The sequence below is a fragment of the Guillardia theta genome, assembly GCF_000315625.1.
Source record: "Guillardia theta CCMP2712 unplaced genomic scaffold GUITHscaffold_20, whole genome shotgun sequence".
NCBI lineage: Eukaryota > Cryptophyceae > Pyrenomonadales > Geminigeraceae > Guillardia > Guillardia theta.
Genome location: NW_005434654.1, coordinates 773016 through 797717, shown reverse-complemented (window position 1 = coordinate 797717; position 24702 = coordinate 773016). Strand labels below are relative to the sequence as shown.

At 53.2% G+C, this 24702-nt stretch overlaps 9 protein-coding genes across 9 annotated transcripts; 5 read left to right on the top strand and 4 right to left on the bottom strand.

Annotated features, from left to right (window-relative positions):
* Positions 1-312: 312 nt before the first annotated feature.
* GUITHDRAFT_105532 (hypothetical protein) lies at positions 313-1641 on the bottom strand (the record flags this gene model as incomplete). Its single annotated transcript, XM_005835830.1, has 2 exons — positions 313-1211; positions 1263-1641. 2 exons carry the CDS (start codon positions 1639-1641, stop codon positions 313-315), a joined length of 1278 nt encoding a protein of 425 aa, XP_005835887.1.
* A 692-nt stretch (positions 1642-2333) lies between these two features.
* GUITHDRAFT_105531 (hypothetical protein) lies at positions 2334-2595 on the top strand (the record flags this gene model as incomplete). Its single annotated transcript, XM_005835829.1, has 2 exons — positions 2334-2498; positions 2554-2595. The coding sequence occupies 2 exons, from the start codon at positions 2334-2336 to the stop codon at positions 2593-2595; spliced, it is 207 nt and encodes a 68-aa protein (XP_005835886.1).
* Positions 2596-4036: 1441 nt separating this feature from the next.
* GUITHDRAFT_68545 (hypothetical protein) lies at positions 4037-6319 on the bottom strand (the record flags this gene model as incomplete). The annotated part of the gene is made up of 15 exons (XM_005835828.1): positions 4037-4206; positions 4250-4349; positions 4426-4490; positions 4534-4607; positions 4660-4733; positions 4783-4955; positions 5011-5101; positions 5150-5232; positions 5285-5393; positions 5457-5479; positions 5529-5600; positions 5649-5694; positions 5747-5808; positions 5857-5907; positions 6274-6319. 15 exons carry the CDS (start codon positions 6317-6319, stop codon positions 4037-4039), a joined length of 1239 nt encoding a protein of 412 aa, XP_005835885.1.
* A 1935-nt stretch (positions 6320-8254) lies between these two features.
* On the top strand, positions 8255-8617 carry GUITHDRAFT_68382 (hypothetical protein; the record flags this gene model as incomplete). The annotated part of the gene is made up of 1 exon (XM_005835827.1): positions 8255-8617. A coding segment is annotated over one exon (363 nt), but the record flags the coding sequence as incomplete, so codon positions are not given.
* Positions 8618-13787: 5170 nt separating this feature from the next.
* GUITHDRAFT_105527 (hypothetical protein) lies at positions 13788-15614 on the top strand (the record flags this gene model as incomplete). The annotated part of the gene is made up of 11 exons (XM_005835826.1): positions 13788-14010; positions 14070-14163; positions 14216-14503; positions 14556-14612; positions 14664-14766; positions 14813-14929; positions 14981-15070; positions 15117-15242; positions 15291-15370; positions 15423-15510; positions 15555-15614. The coding sequence occupies 11 exons, from the start codon at positions 13788-13790 to the stop codon at positions 15612-15614; spliced, it is 1326 nt and encodes a 441-aa protein (XP_005835883.1).
* A 192-nt stretch (positions 15615-15806) lies between these two features.
* Positions 15807-16799, bottom strand: GUITHDRAFT_105526 (hypothetical protein; the record flags this gene model as incomplete). The annotated part of the gene is made up of 7 exons (XM_005835825.1): positions 15807-15885; positions 15947-15984; positions 16033-16139; positions 16186-16306; positions 16356-16550; positions 16604-16636; positions 16731-16799. 7 exons carry the CDS (start codon positions 16797-16799, stop codon positions 15807-15809), a joined length of 642 nt encoding a protein of 213 aa, XP_005835882.1.
* Positions 16800-19293: 2494 nt separating this feature from the next.
* Positions 19294-20453, top strand: GUITHDRAFT_105525 (hypothetical protein; the record flags this gene model as incomplete). The annotated part of the gene is made up of 3 exons (XM_005835824.1): positions 19294-19368; positions 19417-20346; positions 20397-20453. The coding sequence occupies 3 exons, from the start codon at positions 19294-19296 to the stop codon at positions 20451-20453; spliced, it is 1062 nt and encodes a 353-aa protein (XP_005835881.1).
* A 1483-nt stretch (positions 20454-21936) lies between these two features.
* On the bottom strand, positions 21937-22557 carry GUITHDRAFT_68537 (hypothetical protein; the record flags this gene model as incomplete). The annotated part of the gene is made up of 4 exons (XM_005835823.1): positions 21937-22143; positions 22178-22305; positions 22356-22410; positions 22465-22557. The coding sequence occupies 4 exons, from the start codon at positions 22555-22557 to the stop codon at positions 21937-21939; spliced, it is 483 nt and encodes a 160-aa protein (XP_005835880.1).
* Positions 22558-23623: 1066 nt separating this feature from the next.
* GUITHDRAFT_105523 (hypothetical protein) lies at positions 23624-24466 on the top strand (the record flags this gene model as incomplete). Its single annotated transcript, XM_005835822.1, has 4 exons — positions 23624-23653; positions 24147-24187; positions 24240-24342; positions 24389-24466. The coding sequence occupies 4 exons, from the start codon at positions 23624-23626 to the stop codon at positions 24464-24466; spliced, it is 252 nt and encodes an 83-aa protein (XP_005835879.1).
* Positions 24467-24702: the final 236 nt, after the last annotated feature.

Below are 24702 nucleotides of genomic sequence, written 5' to 3'. Positions count from 1 at the left end.
GCTCTCTCTGCTCTCTCCTCTCTCATTTTCTGGCAGCGACCATTCTCTCGCCCCGTATGAGAATGCTCTTAACGGCCTCATGGTGCCTTGAGGGCTCACCATCGACGTGTCTGCTTCCATCGTTCTTCTTGATTTTTCGTTTCCAAGTTGAACTTATGTACCTTTCTCCTTTTCCTCGTCTTCCTCCTCCTCCTCTCCTCTCCTCTTCTCTCCTCTTCTTCTTCTCCTCTCCTCTCCTCCCTCTCCTCTCCACTACACTACACTCCTCGCAGTCCCCCGTCATGTCCAGCTCCCAGCACGGGCCCGCCAGGGTCACACGAGGAACCGGAGGAAGTCCTGCAGCATTTCCTGCCGCCCGGAAAAGAGCTCCGTCACCTTGCTGAGCAGCTGTTCCTGCGACAGCCCTCCCTCCTTGAACACCTTGAGCATGTTGACAAACTTCAGAAACGACTGGTTGTCCAGGACCTCTGACGCCTGGTTGGCGAACTTGGACGCCAGATCGAGGGTGGCGGGTGACGTTAGCGTCAGGGGTCGGATGAGGAGCGTCTGCTCTGCCGACGGCTGCTCCACGATCAAGGACGAAGGGAACGGCCCGCGGGCAGAGGACGCGGTGGGCACGAGGCCGTCGACGTCCCTGCCACTGTGCAACCTTGCCTCGAGCATGGCGATGCGGCCGAGCAGCTCCCGCTCGCGCTCTGCGAACCTCTCGCGCGCACTGGTGAGGGCGGAGATGGCGGCGATCTTCTCATGCTCCACCTCCCGCATCCTGATCTCTGCCTCCGACAACTTGGCTGAGTCCTGCAGGACCAGCACCTCCACGCGGTTCGAGAGCTGAACAAAGCGCTGCTCCTCCTCCTCCATGATCCCCTCCAGGCGCTGGAGGAGGCTCAAGTAGCACCTCTGGATTTTCTCCGGCTCCTGCCTCTGCCCTGCCTCCTCGTCCTCGTCCTCGTCCTCGTCCTCGTCCTCCTTAACACTGCCCGTTCTGCTTGCTGTCGATGGCTCTGACCTGCTTTCCCCAGACAGCTCGCCATGCCATTCATGTTGGGAGAACTCTTGCTTGATAGCCTGGCACAGCTGGACCTGGTAGGAGGAGAAGGATTGGACAAGCTTCATCTTCTCCTTGAGCAGCACGTTCTCTCTCCGCAACTTCTGCAGCTCAATCTCCGTTGAGATCGTCGCCAGCTCGCGCTTCCTCCGGGAGCGTTCGGCTGCGGTCGAGGAACTCTGAGCGTTTCATCGCAGAGGGGCAACAAGCTCACCTGACAGTCTGTTCTTGAGTAGACGAAGCTTCAGCTTTTGCTCATCTGTGATTTTTTTCCTGCCTCCTACTTTTCCCTGTCCCTCAAGAATTTCTTCGGCTCTTTCCCCTGCGGCTCCTCCTCGACCACCACCACGTCCTTCTCCAGCTGCTCCTACTGCTCCTGCTTCTATTTCCCATGCTCTCATTCCATGAAACATACTCGACTGCTCTGCCGTTTCTTGCACACTCCCATCCGATACAAGGACCTTGACATTCCCTCTTCCACTTCGTGCAGCCGCACTCTGTTGACTTGTTGACTTCGCAATGAGCACTCCAGCAAAGTTCCCTTCAACATCTACATCTCGGCTTGGAGGCCCTTTTCTTCCGCCATGAGCCATTTCTCCTTCAACCTTGACATCAGACCAGCGTTCGGCTCTGCGCTTACTCTCTGCAAGGTCGTCCTCCGTGGGCCCACTTTCCTCCACCCTGCGGCGTTTGCCAGCAAAAGGAGCAAATGCAGAACCGATGCTCCTGATTGAGCCACTCCTCCCCTCCCCCTCCTCCTTCTCCTCCTCCTCCTCCTCCTCCTGGGCTTTCACATCCCCTTCGCTTGCCATCCAACCCACCAGGTGCTCGCTCCATCCCCTCACTGCAATCCCAGAGCTAGCTGTATCAAGCTGATCTTCTTCCTCCTCTCCTCCTCCTCCTCTGTGTACAACTGCCCCTTCTCTCTCTCCTTCCGCCCCCTCCGATCCCCCTCCCCTCCTGCCGCCCAGCATTTCGCGCTGTATCCTGCACCCTACCCTACCCTTACCTTGCAAGGCTTCATCGTGCCCTGAACTGCTGGAGATACCACTCAACATCAACGATTTCATATTTCAGCTTATATTTTCTAAGTGATAGGTCCTCTTTATGCATGGTTCACAATACCCCAATCTCAATTTGACCCCTCCATTCACCACCCCTACCCCATAAATATGCCCGAATAATTATTTTTCCAGCTGGTCATCTGCAGGTTTTCACCCCCCCAGAGGGACTACCCCATATGTTCCAGGCAAAAGGAGGGGTGCATGTACGAAAAGCGAAAACTATGGCAAAGGATGCGAGATGTGGAGAGAGAACAGACGAGGACGAGGAAGAGGACGAGAACGAGGAAGAGGACGAGGACGAGGAAGAGGACGAAGAGAAGGAGAAGGACGAGGACGAGGACGAGGACGAGGACGAGGACGAGGAAGAGGAGAAGGAGGTAAAGCAGGTGAAGGAGGAGGGGGGGGGAGGGGGGAGGCGCAAGGATGAAAGGGAGCAGTCAGAGGGAGGTGGAGAGGGAGAAAGTGCGTGGGGGGATGGCATGAGAGATGTGGTTTAAACTGTTTGAACTGTGTTGGTTTGATTTAAACTGTTTGAACTGTGTTGGTTTGATTTAAACTGTTTGAACTGTGTTGGTTTGATTTAAACTGTTTGAACTGTGTTGGTTTGATTTAAACTGTTTGAACTGTGTTGGTTTGATTTAAACTGTTTGAACTGTGTTGGTTTGATTTAAACTGTTTGAACTGTGTTGGTTTGATTTAAACTGTTTGAACTGTGTTGGTTTGGTTTAAACTGTTTGAACTGTGTTGGTTTGGTTTAAACTGTTTGAACTGTGTTGGTTTGGTTTAAACTGTGTTGGTTTGGCCTTGCAAGTAGGATGCCGAGGGGTCTTATCAGAGGCAGTCCTTCATGAGAGAAGCTGGAGGAGCGCAATCACTGAGTCGAGCAAGGAGCAGCGGCGAGGTGATAACAATCAAAGTAAGAGAACAATCTTATGTCAAATCAAAGATAGAACATCCAAGAGAAAAACAAAAAGTGCCGTTACACCACACAAGTCGTAGGACTATGATTCCTTCATCTCCACGTCACCTCCTGCAGCAATTTTAGCCCTCCTGACCTGATAATACTCACACGAACCTCCAGCCGGTTCTGAAGCAGGTTCCACCTTGTCACTTTCATCCTATTGTAAAGGTCAGGCATGAAGGAAAGCAGAAAAGAAAAGCCCTACAGGCTTCTTTTCAGCTGTTTCAGTCTTGGGAGCATCTAGTCCACCAGAAGTCAAGCCAACTTCATCAGGTTTGATCCCTCACCTTTTTCAGCCTCCACAGTCTCCGCAGGCGCCTCAGTTTGCATCGCTTCTGCCTTCCCTTCGGCCTCACTCCGCAGATCCTCCTTCTCCTTGTCGTTTCCTTTCTCGTCTGCCTCGTTTGCTGCCTTGGTCTCGCTCTCCTTGTCTCCTTGAGTTGCACTGCCATCCATGTCGACATCTTTGTTCTCCGCGGCAGGCTTCTCCTCTTGCTTCTCCTTATCTGCTGGGGTCGAGTTTTCTTCCGCATTTTCCTCGGTCTTTTCCTCGGTGACTTTTTCCTCCTCCTGCTTCTTCTCCTCTTTGACTTCTTTCACTTCCTCCTTCTTGTCCTCTTTCTCTTCCTCTTGCTTGACCTCTTTCTTCTCCTCTTTCGGCTCCTCCTTCTTGTCCTCAGCATTTTCTGCCTTCTCTGTCTTCGCGGTTTCTTTCTCAGTGTCCTTGGAGTCAGCAGCTGGGAGACCAGAAGATCGATCTCTTTCCTTGGGCTCTCCTGATTAAGCTATGAGCATGGGGGAGATGCCAAGGTGTAGATTTGACGATCACCTGTCTCTGCTGAAGATTGCTCTGCTGACTGTTTCAATGGATTACGAGATGCCCTGGAATCCTGCGGGACGACCGTCACATCTTTTCTCGGCTGCAGAAAGAATCTCACGGGATCCTCTTTGTCTTCGTCCTTGTCATCTTCGTCGATCATCGGATCTCGCGGTGCTGTAGATCAAATCAGAAGGACACCAATAGCCCCAGCTCGTTTCACCTGTCTCAGCAGAACCTCCGATCTGAACGCCAGGTGCAGGGGGGACATGCCGCAAATTCTCAAAGATTCTTTCTTTGATCTTGTTCAAGTAATCTGGAAGATTTCAGACTCAAATTCCACGGAAATGGACCCGTACCTGGCGAGTTCAAATTCTCCATGTTTGAAGGTGAGATGTGCAAATGGTGATCGGGAGCAAAATATTCGTAGTAGTCGTTGTATGGCAATTCGTTGCGCAACTAAACAAGAAAGGAATGGAGGACAGGGCATTAGCACAGGGCGTCAGCGCACTCTCAAAGATCAATGCAATCCAACCTGTTCATCAAGGGCTAGAGCAGTTTCGTATGCCCAGCACCTTGCCACATTTCGAATTGTGTAACCTGCGATCGAGCTTACAATGAAATCTCGGCATCAAAAGGCTACAACCTCCTCCTCCAACAACTAGAAGTGGCTTCCCAAAGCTCTTCATAAACTCTACACACCTTCCATGACCTTTGCTGCAAGGAAGCAGTGAGCGAAGGAGGGAATAGGACGTCAGTAATTCATTACATGGATAAGTTGAATGTTCCAAGTCTGTCTCCAACAAGGGAGTCGGCACCACACTGCAGAAAAACAGCTCCTGGCTGCGAAGTAGTTTAGACTCAAAACCGAACATAGACTGACAGCCATTACCTGGTATTGCTCCATGACCTTTCGCATTACTGGCTCGAAGATCGATTTGTACGTCTCGTCATCAATTCCGTCTCTCAAAGGAAAGTTGACACTGTAATATTTGCCTCCCTTTGCCCCAATGTCTTTGCTATCTCCCGTGCCAGGGAAATACTCTCCGTACTTGTGAAAGGAGACTAACAAGAATTTGTAATGTTACAGAAATGGAGAAGTAGAAGACAGATGTTATACCCGTCATGACACGATCTGTAGTGTAGAACGCTTCTTCGACACCATCTCCATGATGGATATCGATATCAACGTATAGCACACGTTGATGAACCTGTTTTCATGTCAAAAAGACAAACAACGACAACAAAAACAAGAATACCTTCAACAACTCCAAGATTGCTAATACAATATCGTTGACATAGCAGAAACCACTGGCTTCACACTTTTTGGCATGATGGAGCCCTAATTTGACACTTGACTTGGGGGAACATTGGCGAAAAATTAAGTATCTTACCTCCAGCCCAGTTGACTGCAATATCTGCCTTTTGCATGTTCAATTTGACTGCACCGCCGATGGACCCACCAGCTGACAACTGACAAAAGTCGTACAATCCATCAAAAACCTGATGAAAATATTAGGAATGTTGCGTCCTGCGTCCAACAAAGTTCTATTTGTCAAATCTCACCGGACAATCTTCACCGACATTAACTGCAAACAATGTATTAGTGCTGCTTGAAGAAAAAAATTGCACAATTACATCTCTGTAGCTGTTTTATGTTGTCATGCATATTTTGAGGAGTAATCATCTTGAGGAATTGGACGTAATCATCTATTTTCAGGCGCTCAGCTTAAACTGTCGCGATAGGAAACCCTATACCAGCATGAAACTTGGTCATATCCCGCTCTGTCGCGGGTTGAGGTCTCTGTGAGCACATCAGTCAGTCTGGCAATTGTAAGGAAGTCAATCTTTCATACAAAGACATCCATCTTTTCATAAAGACGGTAGTTCAATAGGAGATTGTGGCACATTCGAATCCCTAAGAAGGATCCCATTAGCATGACAGATGCAGGAAAGAAAAATTTACTGTGAGGCTTCATAGGATGCCCCGGTCCATAGTAAAAGTTCCCGATTTCGGCTGAGAAAAATTGATGAGTCATGGAGCCATCAGATCGGGGATGCAGAATCGGAATCCCAACATTTACACCGAGGACAATCTGTCCGACAGGACGAGGTGCAAGATGACAGCGGAACACGAGAATCCGAACGAAATTCACATAGAGAACACATTGAAACAACAAGAGGTCCCTGATCATCCCTGAGAGTGGCAGGGAGAAGGCAGGAAACAGTTGGAATTTAGGATTGGCAGGCCGCAACAAAACAAGGGGACTGTAAGGATCTTGCACACAATGCCATGTAAGATACATCCCAACAGGTGCCGAGGGTAGGCATGCCATCTTTTGATCTCTATCGTCTCATTGTCCTCTTCGAACATCGCTCTCACCATCGTAGAAGTAGGCGACCCTTCGCTTTCCTCCTGCTCCCTGCATGCTGCTGATCCTTCCCGCCTCTCCTCCAACCCTACCCTACTATACATCAACGAGCCCCCAATCACCACCCACCTTTTCCATTCACCCACCCACCAATCGACCCACCCACCCCAACCTCCACATACCCCACCCACTGTGGGATGAATTGTGAACGTATAACATATTGGTAGCAGATGTCATATCAGCCTACGATTTCCTATGTCCTCCAAAAAGCTTGATCCTCTTAGGACAAGGACCCTACCAATGATGCAGTTATGCTACCCACCCTTCTCATGCCTACCCCTAATCTTTCATGTACCCCTCCCTTCTTCCCATGCAGTACCCCTACCTCTTCAACATACTGACAACACCCGTACAGTCCCACTTTCCGTCCTCGTCCAATGAACCCCCTGACCCCCCCTTTCCCACAAGGTACCCCTCGTAGGAGGGGTGAGACATCCTGGATCAAGGTCAGTAATCGTAATAGGGTGGGTAGGGATATACGAGATGGGGACATGGTAGGGTGTGGGTAGTGCAATGGTGGGTAGAGGAACATCAGACTACCCCTCCTTACAACTCAATTATCAGGGGTAGATAATTGGGCCGACAGAACTTGATAAGCATTGAAGCTTCAAGTTATCATTCAGCCTGACTCGCGGCGGCGGCGGCGCGCGCCGGGCCGACGGGCCCGGGCCGGGCCCCGGCACGGTCCGACCCGACGGCCGGCAGTGGCCGGGCGAGGCTCTAGTCGGACTCCGAGGCTCAGGCTGGCTCAGAGGCCGCCCGGGTCACCGGCCGCACTGCGCGCCGTGCGCACCGTCACGTCACACATCGGATCATCGGACTGGTACTACCGTACCTCAGTCCGATGATGGGCCCGGGGGACCCGGCGGTACTAGGCCCCGCCCGGCCGGGCCCTAGCCTCAGCCTCCGAGCCTCCGGTACGCTCGGAGGAGTCACTCGGCCATAGCCGGACTCGGAAGAGTCAGCGCCGCGGACTCCGGAAAGTTCTGACTGAACGGGGGCCCCGGCGCCGGTGCGGCTCAGTCAGGAAGGATGGTCGTAGAAGTAATTGTAATGATTTGTACTGTAGTTTCCATTCCCAACAGCACGCAGTACTGCATTGGTTTACATATGAAGGTTTTGAGAATTTTATCAATTTAAAGTAGTACTTACATAATTTTGAAAATTATTGAATATTTTAGTTACTCCAACTCGCCTGTAATCTTCCTCCCGAAATGTTTCTACTAATATTTAAAAAACTATTTTATAATATTAGAAATTGTACCATCAAGAACTAAAATAAAATTAAACTTAAAATAATATAAATTAGTACTGGCTGCCGGCATCGTGGTACCGGCTCTTCGATTGCCGTAGTAACAGCTGGTAGTAGCCCTACCAAGCCTGTTGTCACGATTATCTATCAGGTACCAACACACCTGCTGCTGTGTCCCTGTGCTCTGGTGGCTCGTGCTCTACTCTGGTTTGCTCTGCTCTCCTATCGCTGGAGTGCAGTCATACTCCCAGCCATGGGTGCTCCAGAGTTTTCACTGTTGAAGACGACGCGACCGATGGCTGACCACCGACTTGTGGGAGCAGAATTGTGAGCAGGACACTGTGCAGCAACAACAAGGACGACTTGTGTCTTTGTTCGATCCATGCAAGGGATAGCAAGCAAGTAGGCTTTCGATGTCCTTCAAAGCCAAAAATCCGATTCTAGAGCTCTTGAACACAGAGATTAGCTACACAAGATCTCTCAAGACCATGCTGGAGGTCTACTTCACACCACTGCGAAATGCACAGTACAAGCTCTCGCCCATACTGCAGGAGACCTTGATCGATACGATCTTTGGGAATGCAGAAGACCTCTTTGTGATAGCGGACCAGCTGCGGGTAGCGCTTGACCGAAGGATCAAGAGCACACGCGCAGAGGAGGTGCCAAAGGTGGGAGACATCATGTACAACATCGCGCCACTGCTCAAGTTGTACCAGAGGTATGTCAGTCACTACGAGCGGGCATCACAGTGCTACTTCGAGAGCAAGGAGAAGGTGAAGGAGTTTGCGCTGTTTCTTGAGAAGGCTCAGATGAATCACGAGTCCTCCGTGCTGTCCCTTGACTCCTACCTCATCATGCCTGTCCAGCGGATCCCAAGGTACAAGCTGCTGCTGGAGGAGATCTTGAAGTACACCCCTGAGGACGCCGAAGATTACGAGGACCTGCGAAGAGCGTTGAACTTGATCTCAGAGCAGGCCGACCAGTGCAACGAAGCAACTCGCCGACGGGAGAACACGGAGAAGCTGCGCTCGATTCAGAAGAATTTCCCTGGGATCGACCTGGTGGATCCTGAGAGGAAGATCATCAGGGAAGGGAAGCTCACCAGAATCACGACCAAGGAGCCCAAGGAATACTACTTCTACCTGTTCAACGACGCGCTGATCTATGCCCAAGAGGTGCAGTTGGGAGTGCTGAAGCAGATGAAGTTGAAGAGGAAGTTCGACATTGGGAATCGGTACGGCATGGAGGTCAAGAACAAGCTCATCCATGGAGGGAGGATGATCAAAGTCGAGGAGATATCAAACCCAGCCGAGAGCCCTCTGTCCTGGGAGGTTTTCACGTCTCAGAAGTCCTTCAAGGTGCGTGCTTCCACCGAGGAGGAGAAGACAGGGTGGTTCAACGACATGAAGGAGGCCCTGCGGGAGGCGGAGCAGTTCTCTATGATGGGGATTGCAGCGCCTGTCTATGGCACCGTGACCAAAGCCTGTCAGATTTGCTCGTCCCGATTCGGCAGCATCAGCAAGAAGCGCTTCAACTGCCGTAAGTGTGGGTTGTACATCTGCGGCAGGTGCTCGCTCTCCATGGAGGAGAACGGGTGTGGCCACCAGGGGAATTTCCTCCCTTTCGCCCTTCGCATCATTACTGTACATAACGAGGACCTGATCGAATGGCACAGGAGCCTGCTCAAACAGTCGCAGAAGCTGGACGAGAAGGTGGGGAAGGTGAGGGTCTGCCATCGGTGCATGTATGGGAAGGAGTACAACAGGAAGTCCGAGTTCCAATACCTGTCGTGGATCAAGGCCAACAAGCTTTACAACAGCCAGGGATACATCAACTTTAAGAAGCAGCCTGACAAGCAACTCGTCATCAAGGAGTATCAGCTGAGGGAGCGGAACAAGGAGGAGCTGAACGGGGTTGAGATCGTGGAGAGCAGGGAACACGTCCGAGGCCTCGGGCTCATCGCGAACCAGTATGAGGTCTGCAGCTCCTGCCAGTCCATCCTCCTCCACTGCCGGTGCAATGGTGCCAAGTGCAAGCGAGCAGGCTCGGGAGAGCTGTCGACTCCGAGGACCTGGACGTCCTCGTCTGTGGATGAGAGCATGATGGGGCAGGGGCTGGATGGTGCGGAAACGAGGAGCAACGGAAGCAGCAGCGAGGGAGCGACGAGCTCCGACGAGGACTACGAGGAGCACACCGCGTCGGGTGAACTGTTCAACAACACTCTCTCGGAGGAGGAGACGATCGTCCTGTTCCGAGTGCGAGCCTGGTGCGACTTTGCGGGGGGGGAGAATCAGCTGCAGCTGGAGGAGGGGGACGTCGTGAGCGTGCTTCAGGTGAGAGGCTGCGGGGCTCCTGCAAGGGTTGCTGAATTGCTTGCAGGAAGCAAACGAGGACGGATGGTGTTATGGCAGGTCCGAAGATGGGGAGGAGGGATACTTTCCTTCCTCCTACGTTGAAGCCCTGGAGGCTGACGAGGAGCTATGGGCTCCTCCTCCTCCTGCTCGCCCTCCTGCCCTCCGTCAAGGGGAGCCAGCAGACCTGCATGCAGCGCACGCTGCTTCCATGGCTCAGACGCTGCTGAGGGAGGAGCAGTCGGAGGGCTGCGTGTCCGATCAGTCATCGAGCTCGAACATTCCGAGGGCTCAGAGCTTGGAGGACGTGGAAGCAAGGATTGTGGAGGCGCAAAGGCAGTGGGAGGAGGACATCAAGCGAAGATCCCCACGCCGTCCCTCCCCTGAAAGGAAACCAGAGCCAGGAAAGATGGGGCAGGTATCTCTCGAAGCAGATACCGCTGCTCCTGCATGGCCGAGCCTCCTGACGCTGAATCTAGATCCTCAACTTCTTGCGGGGGAAAGCGCCTGAGCCGCAGCTGCCGGTCAGCAACCCTGAACCTCTCTCTATCATCCACTTGGGGTCCGCCGTCGCTTTGCCGTACGTTTGTCCACCTTGTTCACCTCCTCTTCCTCTCTTTCCTCGTCGTTCTCCGCCCTCCATCTCGCCTGAACCCTGACCCTCCTACTCTGACTCAACCTCACTCGCTGCTAGTGCTATGCAGGAAGCACAGCTCGCAAGGAGCTCCTCCCCTCCTCTTGTGGCGGGGCCAGAGGCGACGGAAGGGGCCGCACACAGAAGGAAGAGTGGAGGGAATCACGAGCTTGTTCAGAAGCAGATCGAGAAGAATATGAATCTTTTCCAACAAGATCAGGCGAGGAAGGAGACCAAACCTCCTGCCGACCCCCCAGCTCAACCCGACCATGTACACTATGCCGGCGAGCAGCGGCCGCTGTTGGAGGCAGCCAGCAACTCTCGTCCACCTCAGGTGAAACTTGAAAGGAGTTCCGTCCGTCGTCACCGCTGACCCTCCCTCTCAGCTCCCCGCTCCTCCCTCTCGTCCCTCGCCCCCCGCCCAGCAGACAACAGTGCCACCGGCTCCACATCCTCCTCTCCCTCCGTGCCCTCCGCCATCTTTAACCCGACCAGCGGGACCCCCGGAGAAGCCCAACTACAAACCCCCTGAGCTTCCTCTCACGTCGAGTCCCCGTGAGCTCTTCCTGTTGAGCTCGCCCCTTCTCCTCATGCTGATGCAGCGAAGCCAAACAAGCCGATTCCTCCTCCTCCGAAGCGATAGACGGGCTATGGGAGACGACGAGCAGGGAAGACCACCAGCTCCAGCTTCAGCTCCAGTGCGAGCAGGCAGATCATCATCGCGAGGATGTCTGGGACATCTTGTTGTAGGGTGACGTCACCTTGGGGGATCCGCTGAGGTGCAGGGAGAAGCGAGTCGAACAAAGTCGCTTGCTAGAAGCGTCCTCCTCCTTGTCAGCACCGCCGCCGCCGCTGCTCTATTGTCATGGGATGAACCGTGTAAACTCAACTCACCTGCTGCCTCGTGTGGCTCGAGCAAGCGCCCTGCTCGCCCTCTCGTACCTGTTGCCTCTCCTCAGCCATTGCTTCCTTCCCCCCACCCATCGCCTCCCCGAGGGGGCCCAAGGACACGAGGAGCAGGAGGAGGTGCAGGTACCTATTGCGCACTCCAAGCCAAGTGAGGAAGGGGACGCGCTGGGAGGAGAAAGGATTCCGAGCACTGAAGGCGAAGCATCGCCATCTCAAGACGTGGCGGGAGCTGACAAGACGTCAACGGCGGGCACGTCAGCTCCTTGAGTTCACTCACACTCTCCTCCTGTCAAACATCTTGACCGCCCGCTTGTCAACGTAGGCCACGAGCCTCCGACACTTGTCCGCGTTTGTCCTCCACGTCCGGAAGTAGATCCTGAGGCTGGAGGTCACGAGGGAGGGGAAGTCAGGGCTGACCTGCACAGGCTGCCGACTTGCCCACGTTCTTGCATCCTCCACCTGCTGCAAGGTAAGAAGCTTGACAGGATGGACGACACACTCTCCTCCTCCTCCTCAGCATCCTCCTCATCAGCGTTGCCTTCGTCCACTGCATGAAGTGCAGCTTCAGGCATGAGACGTTGGCCCTGTGCTCCTCCCTTGTCTGCGTGACGACGAATCGTCAACTTCCCCCCCTTGCACTCTCGCCATCATGACCTGCCCTAGGAGGCTGCAACAAGAGCGGGTCAGACGGGCGCCAAGCCTCGAGCATGAACGTACATCTGCCATGCTCGAAGAGCGGCTGACAGGTTCCTCCTCCTCCTCTCTTTCATCTCGTTCGGCAACTTTTGCCATTCGCCAAAGATCAGACTGAGAGATCGCAGCCTGATGGATCTGCACGGAACATCACAAAGTGAAGCAGCAGAGAAGAGGAGGGGAGGAGGGGGCGAAAGACAGGAGGGAAGAGGGAGAAGAGGGATAGAGAAGTCCATTGAAGTTTAGAGAACAATCAGATCAGAGCCTTCAGGCACCTTCGAAGTTGCTTGTGGCAATTGACGTTCAAAGACCATTCGCTGAAGGCCTTCCTGACTTGCCGATGCTGGTGAGAAGAGACTGTTGTTGTCTGCATGTGTTCTCAGCAGATGTCTCGTCAACCAACTTCGAGTGTCGACCAGAAATCTCCAGTGGCTGACAACTGACGCAAGCCGACGCTTATGGCTTCGACGGCATCTTTGGTCGGCTTGTCTGATCCGCCATGCGCTGAACTCGCAGGTCAACCCGGGCATGCCAAAGGTCCCTGCCGCTCACCGAAGCCTCTCGCGTCGCTCCTCGTCCTTGACTCTGAGAGAGTAGAGCAGGTTGAGCTCTCGCTCGCTCGCTTCGCTCTTCTTGAGCACTTTTTCGAGCTTCTCGCACAGATCTCTGGAGATGCATCATGAGAGGAGGAGGGAAGCGGCACAAGGACCCTTCCTGTTCTTCTCGTGCAGATGGTTGCACGTCCTCTGCTGCTCCGCGATCGCCTTGATCTTCAGGTGCCCATCTCAGAACGCTGCCATGCAGGTTCGCACAATCTACCTGCATCTCCTGTGTCTGCAGGAGGACTTGGCAGGTTCTCCGGAGATCATCGTTCTCGCTTCTCAACAAATTCACATCTGACCTGATTGATGCCAAAATCAGGATTACATTGCATGGACCTCCCATCATCCTCTCCCTCTCCCTCTCCCTCTCCCTCTCCCTCTCCCTCTCCCTCTCCCTCTCCCTCTCCCTCTCCCTCTCCCTCTCCCTCTGTCTCACATGCATTAATAACTGCCGATCTGTCAAAGTTTTGATCGTCGTGTCCGCCTCAGCCTGACTGGCATAGCGGCCCGGCCGGTCACCGTCACGGTGTTGCCAAGTTGGCCGCGTGACTCACTGGCCCGGCTCAGTCACTGGCACCGTAGTTCCGCAACACAAGGCCCTGATATTGCCCACTGAACCACTGAGTGACTGACTCTGCCAGTCACTGAGTCACGACCACCGTGCCGCAGGCTCATCCCCCTCATATTCCCATGGATACAATCATCCCCCTCATTCCCAATGGCCAATGTAGTAGTGCTTGCAGTATAGAGATGGAGGCGCATCGGAAGGGTGAAGGAGGAGGAGAGGAGGACAGCGGCGGAGCAGGAGGGGAATGATAGACCGAGCGAGGGCGCTGGGAGGAGCTGCTGGTCTGAGGGGCCGACGATGAACTGCATTGCCATTGCGAGCTTCTTGTTCCTCCTTACCTCTCCAACCTTGGGGGGAATACAGCATGCATGCAAGCCAGGGCAGGGCAGATCGCTCCAAGGAACGGCGTGCCCTCGTGTTATGCTCAGAGGAGGCGGAGGCTCAGGGAACCGAACGATGGAGGAGCGGAAGAGGTTTCAGGAGTTTGTCTGGAGCAAGCGATTTGTCGATGAGGGTCACGACCCGCTGTTCATGGAAGGATTGACGGAGGCCGAAGCTGAACAAGCCCGTGATGAGTGGATAAATGCCATCATGGAAGGGGAGGAGGATGCGGACCAAGCTGCAGAGTATCACAAAGTAATGGGAAACAAAGCAGTAAGCTCTGCTCGTGAGTTGAAAGGTGAAGTCGATCCTACAACGTCCCCCCCTGTTGTCAAACTTACGCTCTGCGTCGGGCAGAGCAAGGAAATGAGAACAGCTCCAAATTCTACGTGGCTGCAGCTCAACATTATACCACAGCCTTGTGCAAGAATTGCTCCGACGTGATGTTGAGGTGACTGCTTCCTCGTCCATCCATGAAGGTGATACGATGACACGACTTTCAGAGCTGCTTGTTTCTCCAACAGAGCCATGTGCCACCTCCAGCGAGGCAACCTAGGCCATGTGATAAGAGACTGCAACGCAACGCTCTCCATGTTTGAAGCGTATGTCGCCAACGCCGTTCAGTCCCGTACAGGAAGACGAGGAGCTGAGAATTCCAAGCACATGTTCCCAATGACCCACCTGCTTGCTCGACGAGCCGTCCATCTCAACCGAACTGAAACACAAACGCTTGTCAAGCTCTCGGTGAAGTCGTGCGTAAGAGCAGCTAGGGCGAGTCTCGGTCTCCAGAGGTGAGAGCTAAGGACGGAGCAGGAGTTGAGAGTCTGAACTCACTCCACGTAGATTTGCAAGTGCTGTCTTCTACTGCAACCTGGCAGTAGAGATCGCATGCGATCATGGGTGTGTGCGAGAGCTTACATCGGAGCTTGAGATGTGATGGTATGCCTGCAGGATGAAAGATTCGCAATCCACCGACGTCATTTTTACCAAGCATATTCCTGACATACTTCAAGAGGCCAATCAGCAGCAAGAAACTTTCTCTCGACAAGAGACGGTGATCATCGTCGTCACGCGGCCTTGTGCTCATGGGCTGCTGGCAGATCAAGAAGCTCGAGCACAAGTCGAAGCTGAGAGAGAGAGTGGGCGTTAGGAGGGGGATCCATGTCCGAGGAATTCTGCTGGGCCCCTGCATCTACCCCGAGTTTCTTCAGCGGGAGGTTTGGCTTTCAACTTGTACCGCCACAGGATGAAGTGACCCTGTGCTGTAGCTGATCGACGTGAATGTCATCGGGGAGGAACTTTGCTGGCCGCTCTTGCTCGTCTACGAAGAGTCACGATGCACCGACTTCCTCCGACAAGTGCCTCCCCTGTCCCCGGGCCGCAACTTGACTGACCACGAGGCAGTGCTCGGAGGCAGCTACCTTGGACGAGATACTCGAGCCCGTCTTGGACTGCCCATCCCCTCCTTACTGGGACCCCGAACACAGGTACTGGCGATCCACAGTGAGCCTCTACTTCATCGCTCATCAGGTATGTGCCCCCTTGCCTTAAGTTGCTTCCTGCCTGACCCTCCGCCAGGTCCCCCTCATGAAAGGAGGCAAGAGCGAGTGGTTGACGGACCCTGTCACTGGGCGCAGGCACCAGCCGACGTGGCAGAGGTTGTCAGTTCAGCTCGACGTCTGCTGGAGGTGGTGCTGATTTGCCATGCAGGATCGACATGGGATGGACGTTGCGAGAGTTTCTGCAGGCCGAGGGGCACGTAGTTCCCGGCTACCCGGTCATCCATGTGGTGCTGTCGGTGACCTGCCCCCTCCGTTGCAAGCTCGCGTGACCGACTTGCAGGGCTCAAAGTTTGAAGAGAAGATGCTTGGCTCCGATCCTGTGGAATTCTTTCCCCGATAGCCCAAATAAAGTCCATGTCACATCGCACTTTGACTTTGTTTACCTGCGTGCCTGAACCAACAGCAGGAGCAGTCAAAATCTCCCTCCTTTATTCATACATGAGTCCCCAATCAAGAATTCTCCTCGTGCAGATCCACTTGGCATCGGTAGAATCGCTACAATCAGCCGCAGATGTGAAGTAAAGCGCTGAAGTTAGATGTCGCTACGGACAGCCTTGTCCAGGGCAAGTGCAGGAGCAGAACCATCCATCCTTGTTGAAGCAAGCCCACGTCTGTGGAGCACCAGGGTCAGCAAACTCAACTCTTTTCAAACGTCAGCGACTTGCCTGGCACTCGGGGAAGTCCAGCAGGGCATTGGGAGTAGTCTCGTTCTGCAACGAGGGTCAGGAGACGAGCCTTGCCGGCCAGTTGAGCGCAACCTTGATGCTCTGGCAGCCCTTCTCGGGACATGCCTTTGCGTGCCCAAGCATGAAGACCTCATCCGGATTCTTGTCCACGGTCTCTTCGCAGGTGCAGTTGTTGCAAACTATCACGGACCTCAGCATGTCAAGCATGCGTCAAGCACCGGGTACCTGGAGGGAATCCGGCCTTGGGATCGCAGGAGTCGCAGAGACAGGCTAGCATTTGTGACCTCGACCTGGGGACAACGTTGAACGCTGGTTTCTGGATTGCCCTGAGAATCGACTGAGGCGCCTAGCAAAGATTCCGTCAGCTACAACAAGCGGGCGGCACCTCCAATTACCATTCTCGCCAACTTTCCAGATTTGTCAACGACAATGTCAGGGTAGCAGGTAGGAACTCCTGAGTCCCTTGCTGCGAGGATTTCATTCTTCCCCAGGAGGTCGGCTGCCTGCATCTTGGTCCATCGATCCACATACACAGCCGGTTGCAATCTCATCATCTGTTGTCTGACATATGCTGGATGTCTCCTCAGCCCCTGTGGTGCTCAACCATGTCATTCAACATCCATAATTCTAGACTGCATTCCACCTGCATCCACTCGTATCGAGCCTGGAGACCCTCCTGCAGCAACAGAGTGAGCCAAATCAAAACTTGCGATGCATCAGGAGCTGGAAGGAGGGAGGGATGAGGAAAGATGCGGTCACGCATAATATACCACTCGCTCATCGCGCTTGATCCATCCGGCATACAGCAGAAGGAAGGCCGTCGCACACCCCACGGCCATCGCAATCGCCGACCCTTTCGCTCCTCCACCTCGCGCCATGTCTCTTCGCCGATCTGTCCTACCCAGGTCACAAGACCCCCCCTTATCTTATGTATACCCCTAATTTTTAGCAAATTTTCTCATAAAAGTACCGGTGATACGATCACCCCCACCCTTCCGAAAACCAGCGTATGCCCTCATCCCCATTCAACTCATCCCCCTCATATTTTATATCATCACCCTCATAATAGGTGTCATCGCCCTCATATACTTTATCATCACCCTCATCCACCACTCACCCTTGACTGAAAACGATCAGAAAACGAACTTGAAATCTCCCACGAGAACGACCCATAACCCTACCCCCTGTTTTGGGTCAATATCCACACCACCCGTTATTTATGTATTATAGCCCCCATTTATGCCATGAAAGTAAGGGGTGATATATACCTATACTACCCCACCGTGAAGGTCTGATGAATGACCCACCCAACCAAAATCTCAATCGCCTCAAGAAGTCACCATTCGGAATCAATTGGTGCTCTGGACTACCCCCACCCCCTCATTTCACCGGGAATTCTTCTGAACATATTTTTTCCCACCCCACCTACTACTTTGTCCCCAAACGGGCACTATACTGCTAGCATGCCATTGGCGACTTGCTTGGGTGCACGTGGACCCCCACCCCCTTTTGAAGGACCCTACGTAGATGAGTGAAAGCACCCACCATCTGTTTCTGCTAAAGTTTTACGCACTACCCCGTCCTTCTCTGTAGTACCCTTGATTCGTCAAGATAATTTAGTTCATAGGTAGGGTACATATCTCTATGCACCGGTACTTGAATCACCCACCACGTATTCTAAGACACCCCCAGTTGGAAGTTGCCACTGCATGAGTCAAGCACCCGTACCATTTCAATACCACCCCACCCACAACAGGCCACCCTCTGTGTCTAACAACTCTTCGACATCCAACGGCTGCGCTGATAACCTACCGTACCCCCCTTCAGTCGTGTCAATCTCAATACCACCCCTATATAAACCACCCCACCCTCGCAAGACCCCTACACTTCCCTGACAGTACCACTCTCGCCAACCCCACCCCCCCTATCAACTATGTTCCTGATAAGTTTCGAAAGTCCTCATCCACCCCGTCCACCTGAGCAAGCTTACCACCCCCTACTCTTGCGCTCCCCAGCTGTAGCTGTACCCCACCCATGGAATGGATCCGAGGACCCGTGACCCCTCGTTAACTACCCCCATCGCATCAGTCTGAGTTACGAAGATTCATACATACATAGATGTCACTTTCTTCAATTAAGGCACTAGTAAATAATGCATATGTATTCACCTCTTCCCATCAATCTCTTCGGCTCCTGCACCCCTACCCTGCCCGCCCCCAACCAGTCCTGCCCTAGAAGTCCATCACCCCTCCTTATCAGCAATGCAGAACGAAGAGGATATACCCCATAGGTATCATATTTTTCGATTGAGGTATTATCATTAAAGGCTTATGCCCTTCTCTTGGGCTTCATACATGCTCTTACTTCCTTCCATTCGAACTTTCCACTACCCACCCGAGCATTCACCCCTACCCCATTCGAGTTCTAACTAAGCTCTGACCCCCTCTACCCCCCTACGCCCCTTCTACTACCCACCCTACACCGTTCATCGGGCTCACCCCACCCTAGCCCGTTCCCTGTATGGAGCTCCCAGCATCATGCACAGAGCACAAGGAGCATGCGAGTAGGAAGCGAGGACAAGGAGGAGAAGGAGGGAGTGAAGAACATCGGAGAAGAGATGAGATGGAGGGGACAACATGATGCCCAAGGCAGATGAGGTCAAGGAGCGGATGGCAGAAAGGAATCTCGTATGATTTCGAATTTCGGAGTTGCTCTTAGATATGGAAGGTGTAGGTGAAGCACTGCAAACGAGAGTTTAGGCCACTTTTGAGAAAAAACATTTTCGGATAGAGCAAGTATTGTTGAAAAACGATTGTGAGCCTGAGAGTAGCAGGAAACAGAGATATTCTCACAGACGGTTGGAAAAACAGTTTCAGTGATATCTTCCCACGAGATGGGAAGTTACTCGGAAATGATCTGGCATAAGGGTTTCTGATCGGAATCAAACCCTGTGCATATCTTGTATGTTAGACACCACTTGTCTTCTGTGTGTAGCCAACTTAGGACTTAACGATAGTGGCTGTGTGAGAAAATGTTGAAAAGTTGACAAAGTTTCGCACTCGTGTACATATTTCTAACTGCTGGTACAGGATCCAATCATAAACCTTCAATACTTGACGCGCAACATGCGATTGTAATTCAAGAAAGCTGAAGCAAGGTAGCTCGTCTTGGATTATCTTGATGATGTGTTCTGAACGTGTGCAGGATCAAATCTGTTAGTTTTCGTGTGATGTGTCAGAAGAATCCCGCAAATGGCACAAGATATTTAAGAGGTAACGTTGACGTCTCCCCATGGAAAACTGTCATCTCATCAAGCTTGCAGGAGTTGCATACATGAAGGAGCTACGACTGTTCTGGATATGCACATTAGTCATTGGATCTCATACAGCCACCAGTTACCTTGAAGAGGTAACCTCATCCTCAGATCTCATGTGTTTTGCTCAACCTGTGCCGTAGGTTCTCTTTAAGCAATATCACTTTAAGCATGCCTTCTTCATGGTCATGATCATGTGTCTCCTCTACTCCTTCCTTTATGTACTTTACAAAGTGTCGAACGAAGGCGGGAGCAAAGGCCTCAGGTTTCCAGTCTGCGAAGCGCTACAAGATAAATCCATCAGGGTAGTGATGTTCTGGTTGTGTCTGGCGTATGCGTGCAGCAACGGAGTTTCGAAGCTTGCCTTGGCCTTTGTCTCCATTCCAACTCAGATTGTCTTCAAGTCTTGCAAGTTGGTCGCCGTCATGATAGGCAGCTCCTTCATCTTAGGGAAGACCTACTCGTTCTTCGAGTATATGGTCGCGGGGGGACTAGTGCTGGGAATGATTCTGTTTGCGGGAGCTGACTTTGTCGGCGGGCCATCGTCAATCTTGGAAACCAACTTGCAAACAATCATCGGGCTTCTCCTGCTGCTGCTAGCGCTTTGCTTCGATTCAGTCTTGGGGAATTTACAGGAGAAGGTGCAGAAGAGCAATGTTTGTGACGAGTATGAGCTCATGTTCGTTCAATCCATCTTCTCTGCATTCTGTATCATCATCTTCACTGCTATAACGGGTGAACTACAAGAAGGAATTTTGGAGTGCTTCAACAACAAAGCTGTCTTCGTCTGTGAGATAGCTTGGGGATTGTTCAACATGATCGGCACGGTGATGCTGTTGAAAGTCGCAGGAGAGTTTTCTGCTGTGACAGCGGTTCTCACCTCCTTCATCCGCAAGTTCTCAAGTTTGTTGTTGTCCTACATGATCTTCCCGAAGCCTTTCACTGCTGCTCATTGCCTGGGTCTGGTGCTCGTCTTCGGGTCGATCGCCATGCATGCAACACACAAGAAGAAGGCGAAGGAGCACAACACTCACGCCCACCCGCACATGCTGAATGCCAACGGCCGGGAGAAGGTGAGGAGGAGGATGAGGATGAGGTGGTTAGGAGCTGACGGGCATGGCAGGGTATTGTGAAGGATGGCGAGGAGCTTCAAGTATTGATCCACGGGTCTGAGGAGTGAGAGTGAAGGAGGGGTAGATGAAGGGGGAGAGGGAGGGGTAGATGGAGGAGGAGAGAGTTATCGCGACTTTGCGCAGTGTCTTTTAATAACATTATTCAAGTAACCATTCAAATCTTTCGCTTAGGGGGAAAAAAACGCGACTCGTTTGCTGGACGTCGCCCCAGATCAGAGGTTCAGGTCTGTCAGGGCTGCGTCCTGGAGCTTGTTGAAGTCCAGGGGAGCCTGTCGACCCGTCAGCCTCGCCCTTACCCGCTTCTCCCTCACCAGCGGCTCCATCTTTACAGATCGGGAGGTGGCGCCTTCCTCGAACCCCTGGAGGGGAGAAGAGAAGTTGATGGGTCGTCGGACCTCCTTGAGGTCGAGAGGAGGAGAGAGCAGCGGCTTCCCCCTTCCCCCCGTCAGCGATGATCGCTTCAACGATGACATCTGAGCGACCTCATCAGCCAACAACGTCTCTCGAGCATCAGAGAGTTACGTTGACGTTGCCCGGGGAGGAGAGGAAGGTGGAGGGAGAGAAGCTGCTGGGAGTGAGGCCTGGAGAAGCATGAGAGGCATTCCTTCCCCCTTCACTTTCCTGCTCTCCCACTCACCTAAGGCCATCATGGGAAGCGAGGAGTCCATGTTTCCAACTGAGCAGCAGAACTCATCTTTGCCGTCGATCAAGCTCCTGTCCTCTCCTCACTTCAAGGAGGCTGAGCAAGGGAACCTTGCCTGCTGGGGGAAGAGATGGCGCTGAGGAGATTCTTGCTGCTCCTCAAGTCCGAGTCGGGAGCATGCAGCTGAAAGCAAGGTGAAACTTCATCCAAGTGCTGCAGGGGAAGGGAGGGAGGCAGTTACCTTTCTGGAAGAGGAGTGCACAGGAGTCCGAGCGAAGTGAGAAGAGTGACAGTCCAGGAGGGTTGCGTTGTGTGAGAGGAGAGAATCGTTGTGGCTGGATTCGGGGGTCCTGCCAGCCCGATCAGAGGTGGAGGAGGAGGGCGAGGGGACTGACCCTTCGACCATCGAGACGTCCGAGAGTTCCGAGTCCTTGAATCCTGAGGTACCACTGAGCTAGAGCGAGGAGGCAAGGGGAGGAGAAGCAACGGCGAGGTGTGGGGGGGGAGGAGAAGGCAAGGGAGGGTTACCAGGCGGGGAAAGAGGATCTTTCGTGAACCTTCCGAAGCTGTTCAAGGTTTCAACTTGTGAGTCCCCGAGTCTTCTCGACTTGACTGTCAAGTGACATCAGCTCGGGTGGCTGCTGGAGACTCATTGATTACCAGGAGGGTAACTGGTCAAGACGACTGCCTCTGATCTAGAGCGCTTCTGCTGGGAAGAGCTCTTCTGCAAAGCACGAAGTTAGGCGCCGTGCCACGAGGAATCTGTCGGACAACCTCCGGCTGTAATGAAGGCTTGGAAGAGGATGATGTCAGAGCCTGTGATGAGTCCATGAGGAGGAGGAGGAGGAGGAGGAGATGATCTTTCACCTTCTCTGATGGTCCTTGCCTCAGACTTGCAGTCTCTTTGACCGTGCTGCTGGGTGTGAGCTTCTTGGAGACGGGGGATGGCATCGCTCGTTTTTCTGTCCTGAGTGAGAGGAGCAGCAACAGCACAGCAAGTTCATCTTACTCATCGTAGAGTTCCAGCGGTTCTTGATCGCGTTGTCGGTACGTCCAGGGAGCAGCTTGCTGATCCCGACCCAATGGTTCCCAAACTGCCGCCATGGTGAGGGGAAGAGAGCCGAGGACGGCGAGGAGAGAGCTTGCCTTCTTGTGCGCGTCGATAAGGATGCGATCCTCCTCCTCCGTCCACTCCTCCCTCTTGATGTTGGGATCGAGCTGGTTGTGCCATCGCTCTCGGCACTGCTTCCCAGTCCCTGCAGGCGACCATCAGGCTGTGGCGAAGGTTGGAAGTAGCATCACGCACTTCCAGGGAGGTTGGAGGCTATCAGGGACCATCTCTTCGGTCCATATTGTCCCACCTGTGCGAAATTTCAACCAGAAACGCTCCAAAGCAGAGGAATGCAGGAATATACCAGTCTGATCACAACGTCGTCTTCGTCCTTTCCCCAAGGACCCTTCACTGTGGTTTGCTTTGTTCTCTTGCTCGACTTTCGGCCATTGAACATCATCTCCTCATCGTCGTCCTGATGCATCTTCAGCTTCACCGACTTTCATTCCTCAACCCACCGAATCATCATGCTGGAGGCTCTGCTGAACAAGATGCCCCTTGATGTACATGCCAGATTGCATGGCACGTGAAGTGATGGCTCTTGCTTTGTGTTGTGAAACAGAGGATCAATCTTCAGGGTAACACTTGGTTCGAATCTGTGAGTGAAGAAGACAGTCAGCGGCCGCCAACCTCCTGTCGAAAAGCCATTGAAACAAGGATCTCAGCAGTGAAGCTGAAAGATGGGGGAGGGTTGCGCTGGTCATGGCAATGTTGATGAAGGCAGGATGGACCTTGCTCTAGACCTAGAGTCCTCAGTATGCTACTTGAGGCAGGAACCGAACACTACAACAAAGAAGTGCAGGCTAGGATTTGGGGAGAGTGAGATACGGGGAGAGCAGAAGGCAGGAGAGGAAGGAGGAGGCAGGAGGCAGGAGGATAGAGGAGGAGGAGGAGGAGGAGGCAGGAGGATAGAGGAGGAGGAGGAGGATGGAGGAGGATGGAGCTGTGAACATGTCGCGCCATCAAGGCGTGTAGCGTCGCCATGGGCTTCGAATTCAAAATCCGAGGCCCCAAAAACAATTTAAATGTGGACCCCTACTTTTGAGTGCTTCCTTCGGGGAAAGGATGGGGTTAAATGTTCGTGGGGTGGTTCCCAGGCAAAGGTCAAATGAGGGTAGGGGTCAAATTTTGTGGGTAGGGGTGCTGGTCTTACAAGGATATTGTTGTAATAGAGGGTGGGGGTAGTTCAGTTCGAACGAGGTCGGACAAAAGTTCGGCTCAATATGGGGTATTCAAAGGGTAAATAGGGGGTGGGGTGTATCAGAGAGGTTTATTCCTGAAAGTTGATCAGTAGGTGGGGTAATTATGAGGGGGTAGGGAGACATACTTGTCGAATTAAGAGAATGGTGGAGTGGGGTGGGTTATAGCGCTCGGCATGGGGGTATACAGGAGGGTTTAGAGAAGGGAAATGGGAGGGTGGGGGTACTAGTAGGAAGATAGGGTGGGTTGTAGTTGCTGGCATCATGGCGGATCAAGCCACTGTGGATCATGAGGTGAGGGGGCAGGGGGAGCAGGCAGGAAGGAGGAAGGAGGAAAGAGGAAGGAGGAAGGAGGAAGGAAGAATCAGGAATCAGGAAGCAGGAAGGACGGAGGAAGGAGGGAGGAGGGAGGAGCAGGCAGGAGGGAGGCAGGAGTACAGTAGCGATCATAGAGGAGAGAATATGCAGGAGAAACGCGATGGAGGAGGAAGGAGGGAGGGATGTCTGGAGTGAAAAGATAGAAGAGGGATGAGAGGAGTGGAAAACTTGGGAGAGGGTAGGAGGGGATGCTTGGTCAGAACTCATGGACGAGATGAAAATGATGAAATGTACATAGCAAAGGCGCAACCATCTCGAATGGACACGAGGTAGGATGTAAGGAGGAAGAGAGGAGAAAGAAACTTGTCGAAGGTTGGAAGGATTGGATGAGCAGGTGGCAACTTGAGGAGGTTTCGCTCAAGAACCTTCGAGGCTGACGCACGGAATGATGTTGTTTTGATGCCTCAAGGTGAAACTCCTCTTGGAAGAGATGGAGAGGCTGGGGAGCAGGTTGGCTCTCTTGCATGTTGCGAGGGTAGAGAGCTGATCACGCCTGCGCTAGAGGAGCAGACGGGAAGCTCGTGTGCAAGTTCGGGGCTCTGATCCATGACGATCGCTGCTCCAACATCTTCGAGGCTCTCGTGGGAACGCTCAAGGCCGCCAAGGTGAAGAGGACGGGGAGGAGTTGAGTTGGCACTGAACGGTCGGCAGAAGAAGAAGCTGATAGACTTTGAGGGCCAGATGCTGCTGTCCCCTGTACATGACAATGTAGATATCGTCGTCCTGTAACGCAGTCTCCCTGCTGTACTCGCTGCTCCTCCCCCCTCGCGTCTCCCTCACCACCTCCTCTTGGGCCTCGCCCAGCTCGTCGCTCCTGAGAGGCAAGAAATTGACGTGAGCTTAGCAGAAGGACGAGAAGGAGAACGAGGACGGGAGGGAGGGAGGAGGACGGACGAGGGGGGGGGGAGGAAGGGGGAGGGGAAGGGAGGAGGGGGAGGGAGGGAGGGGAAAGGAGGGAGGGGAGG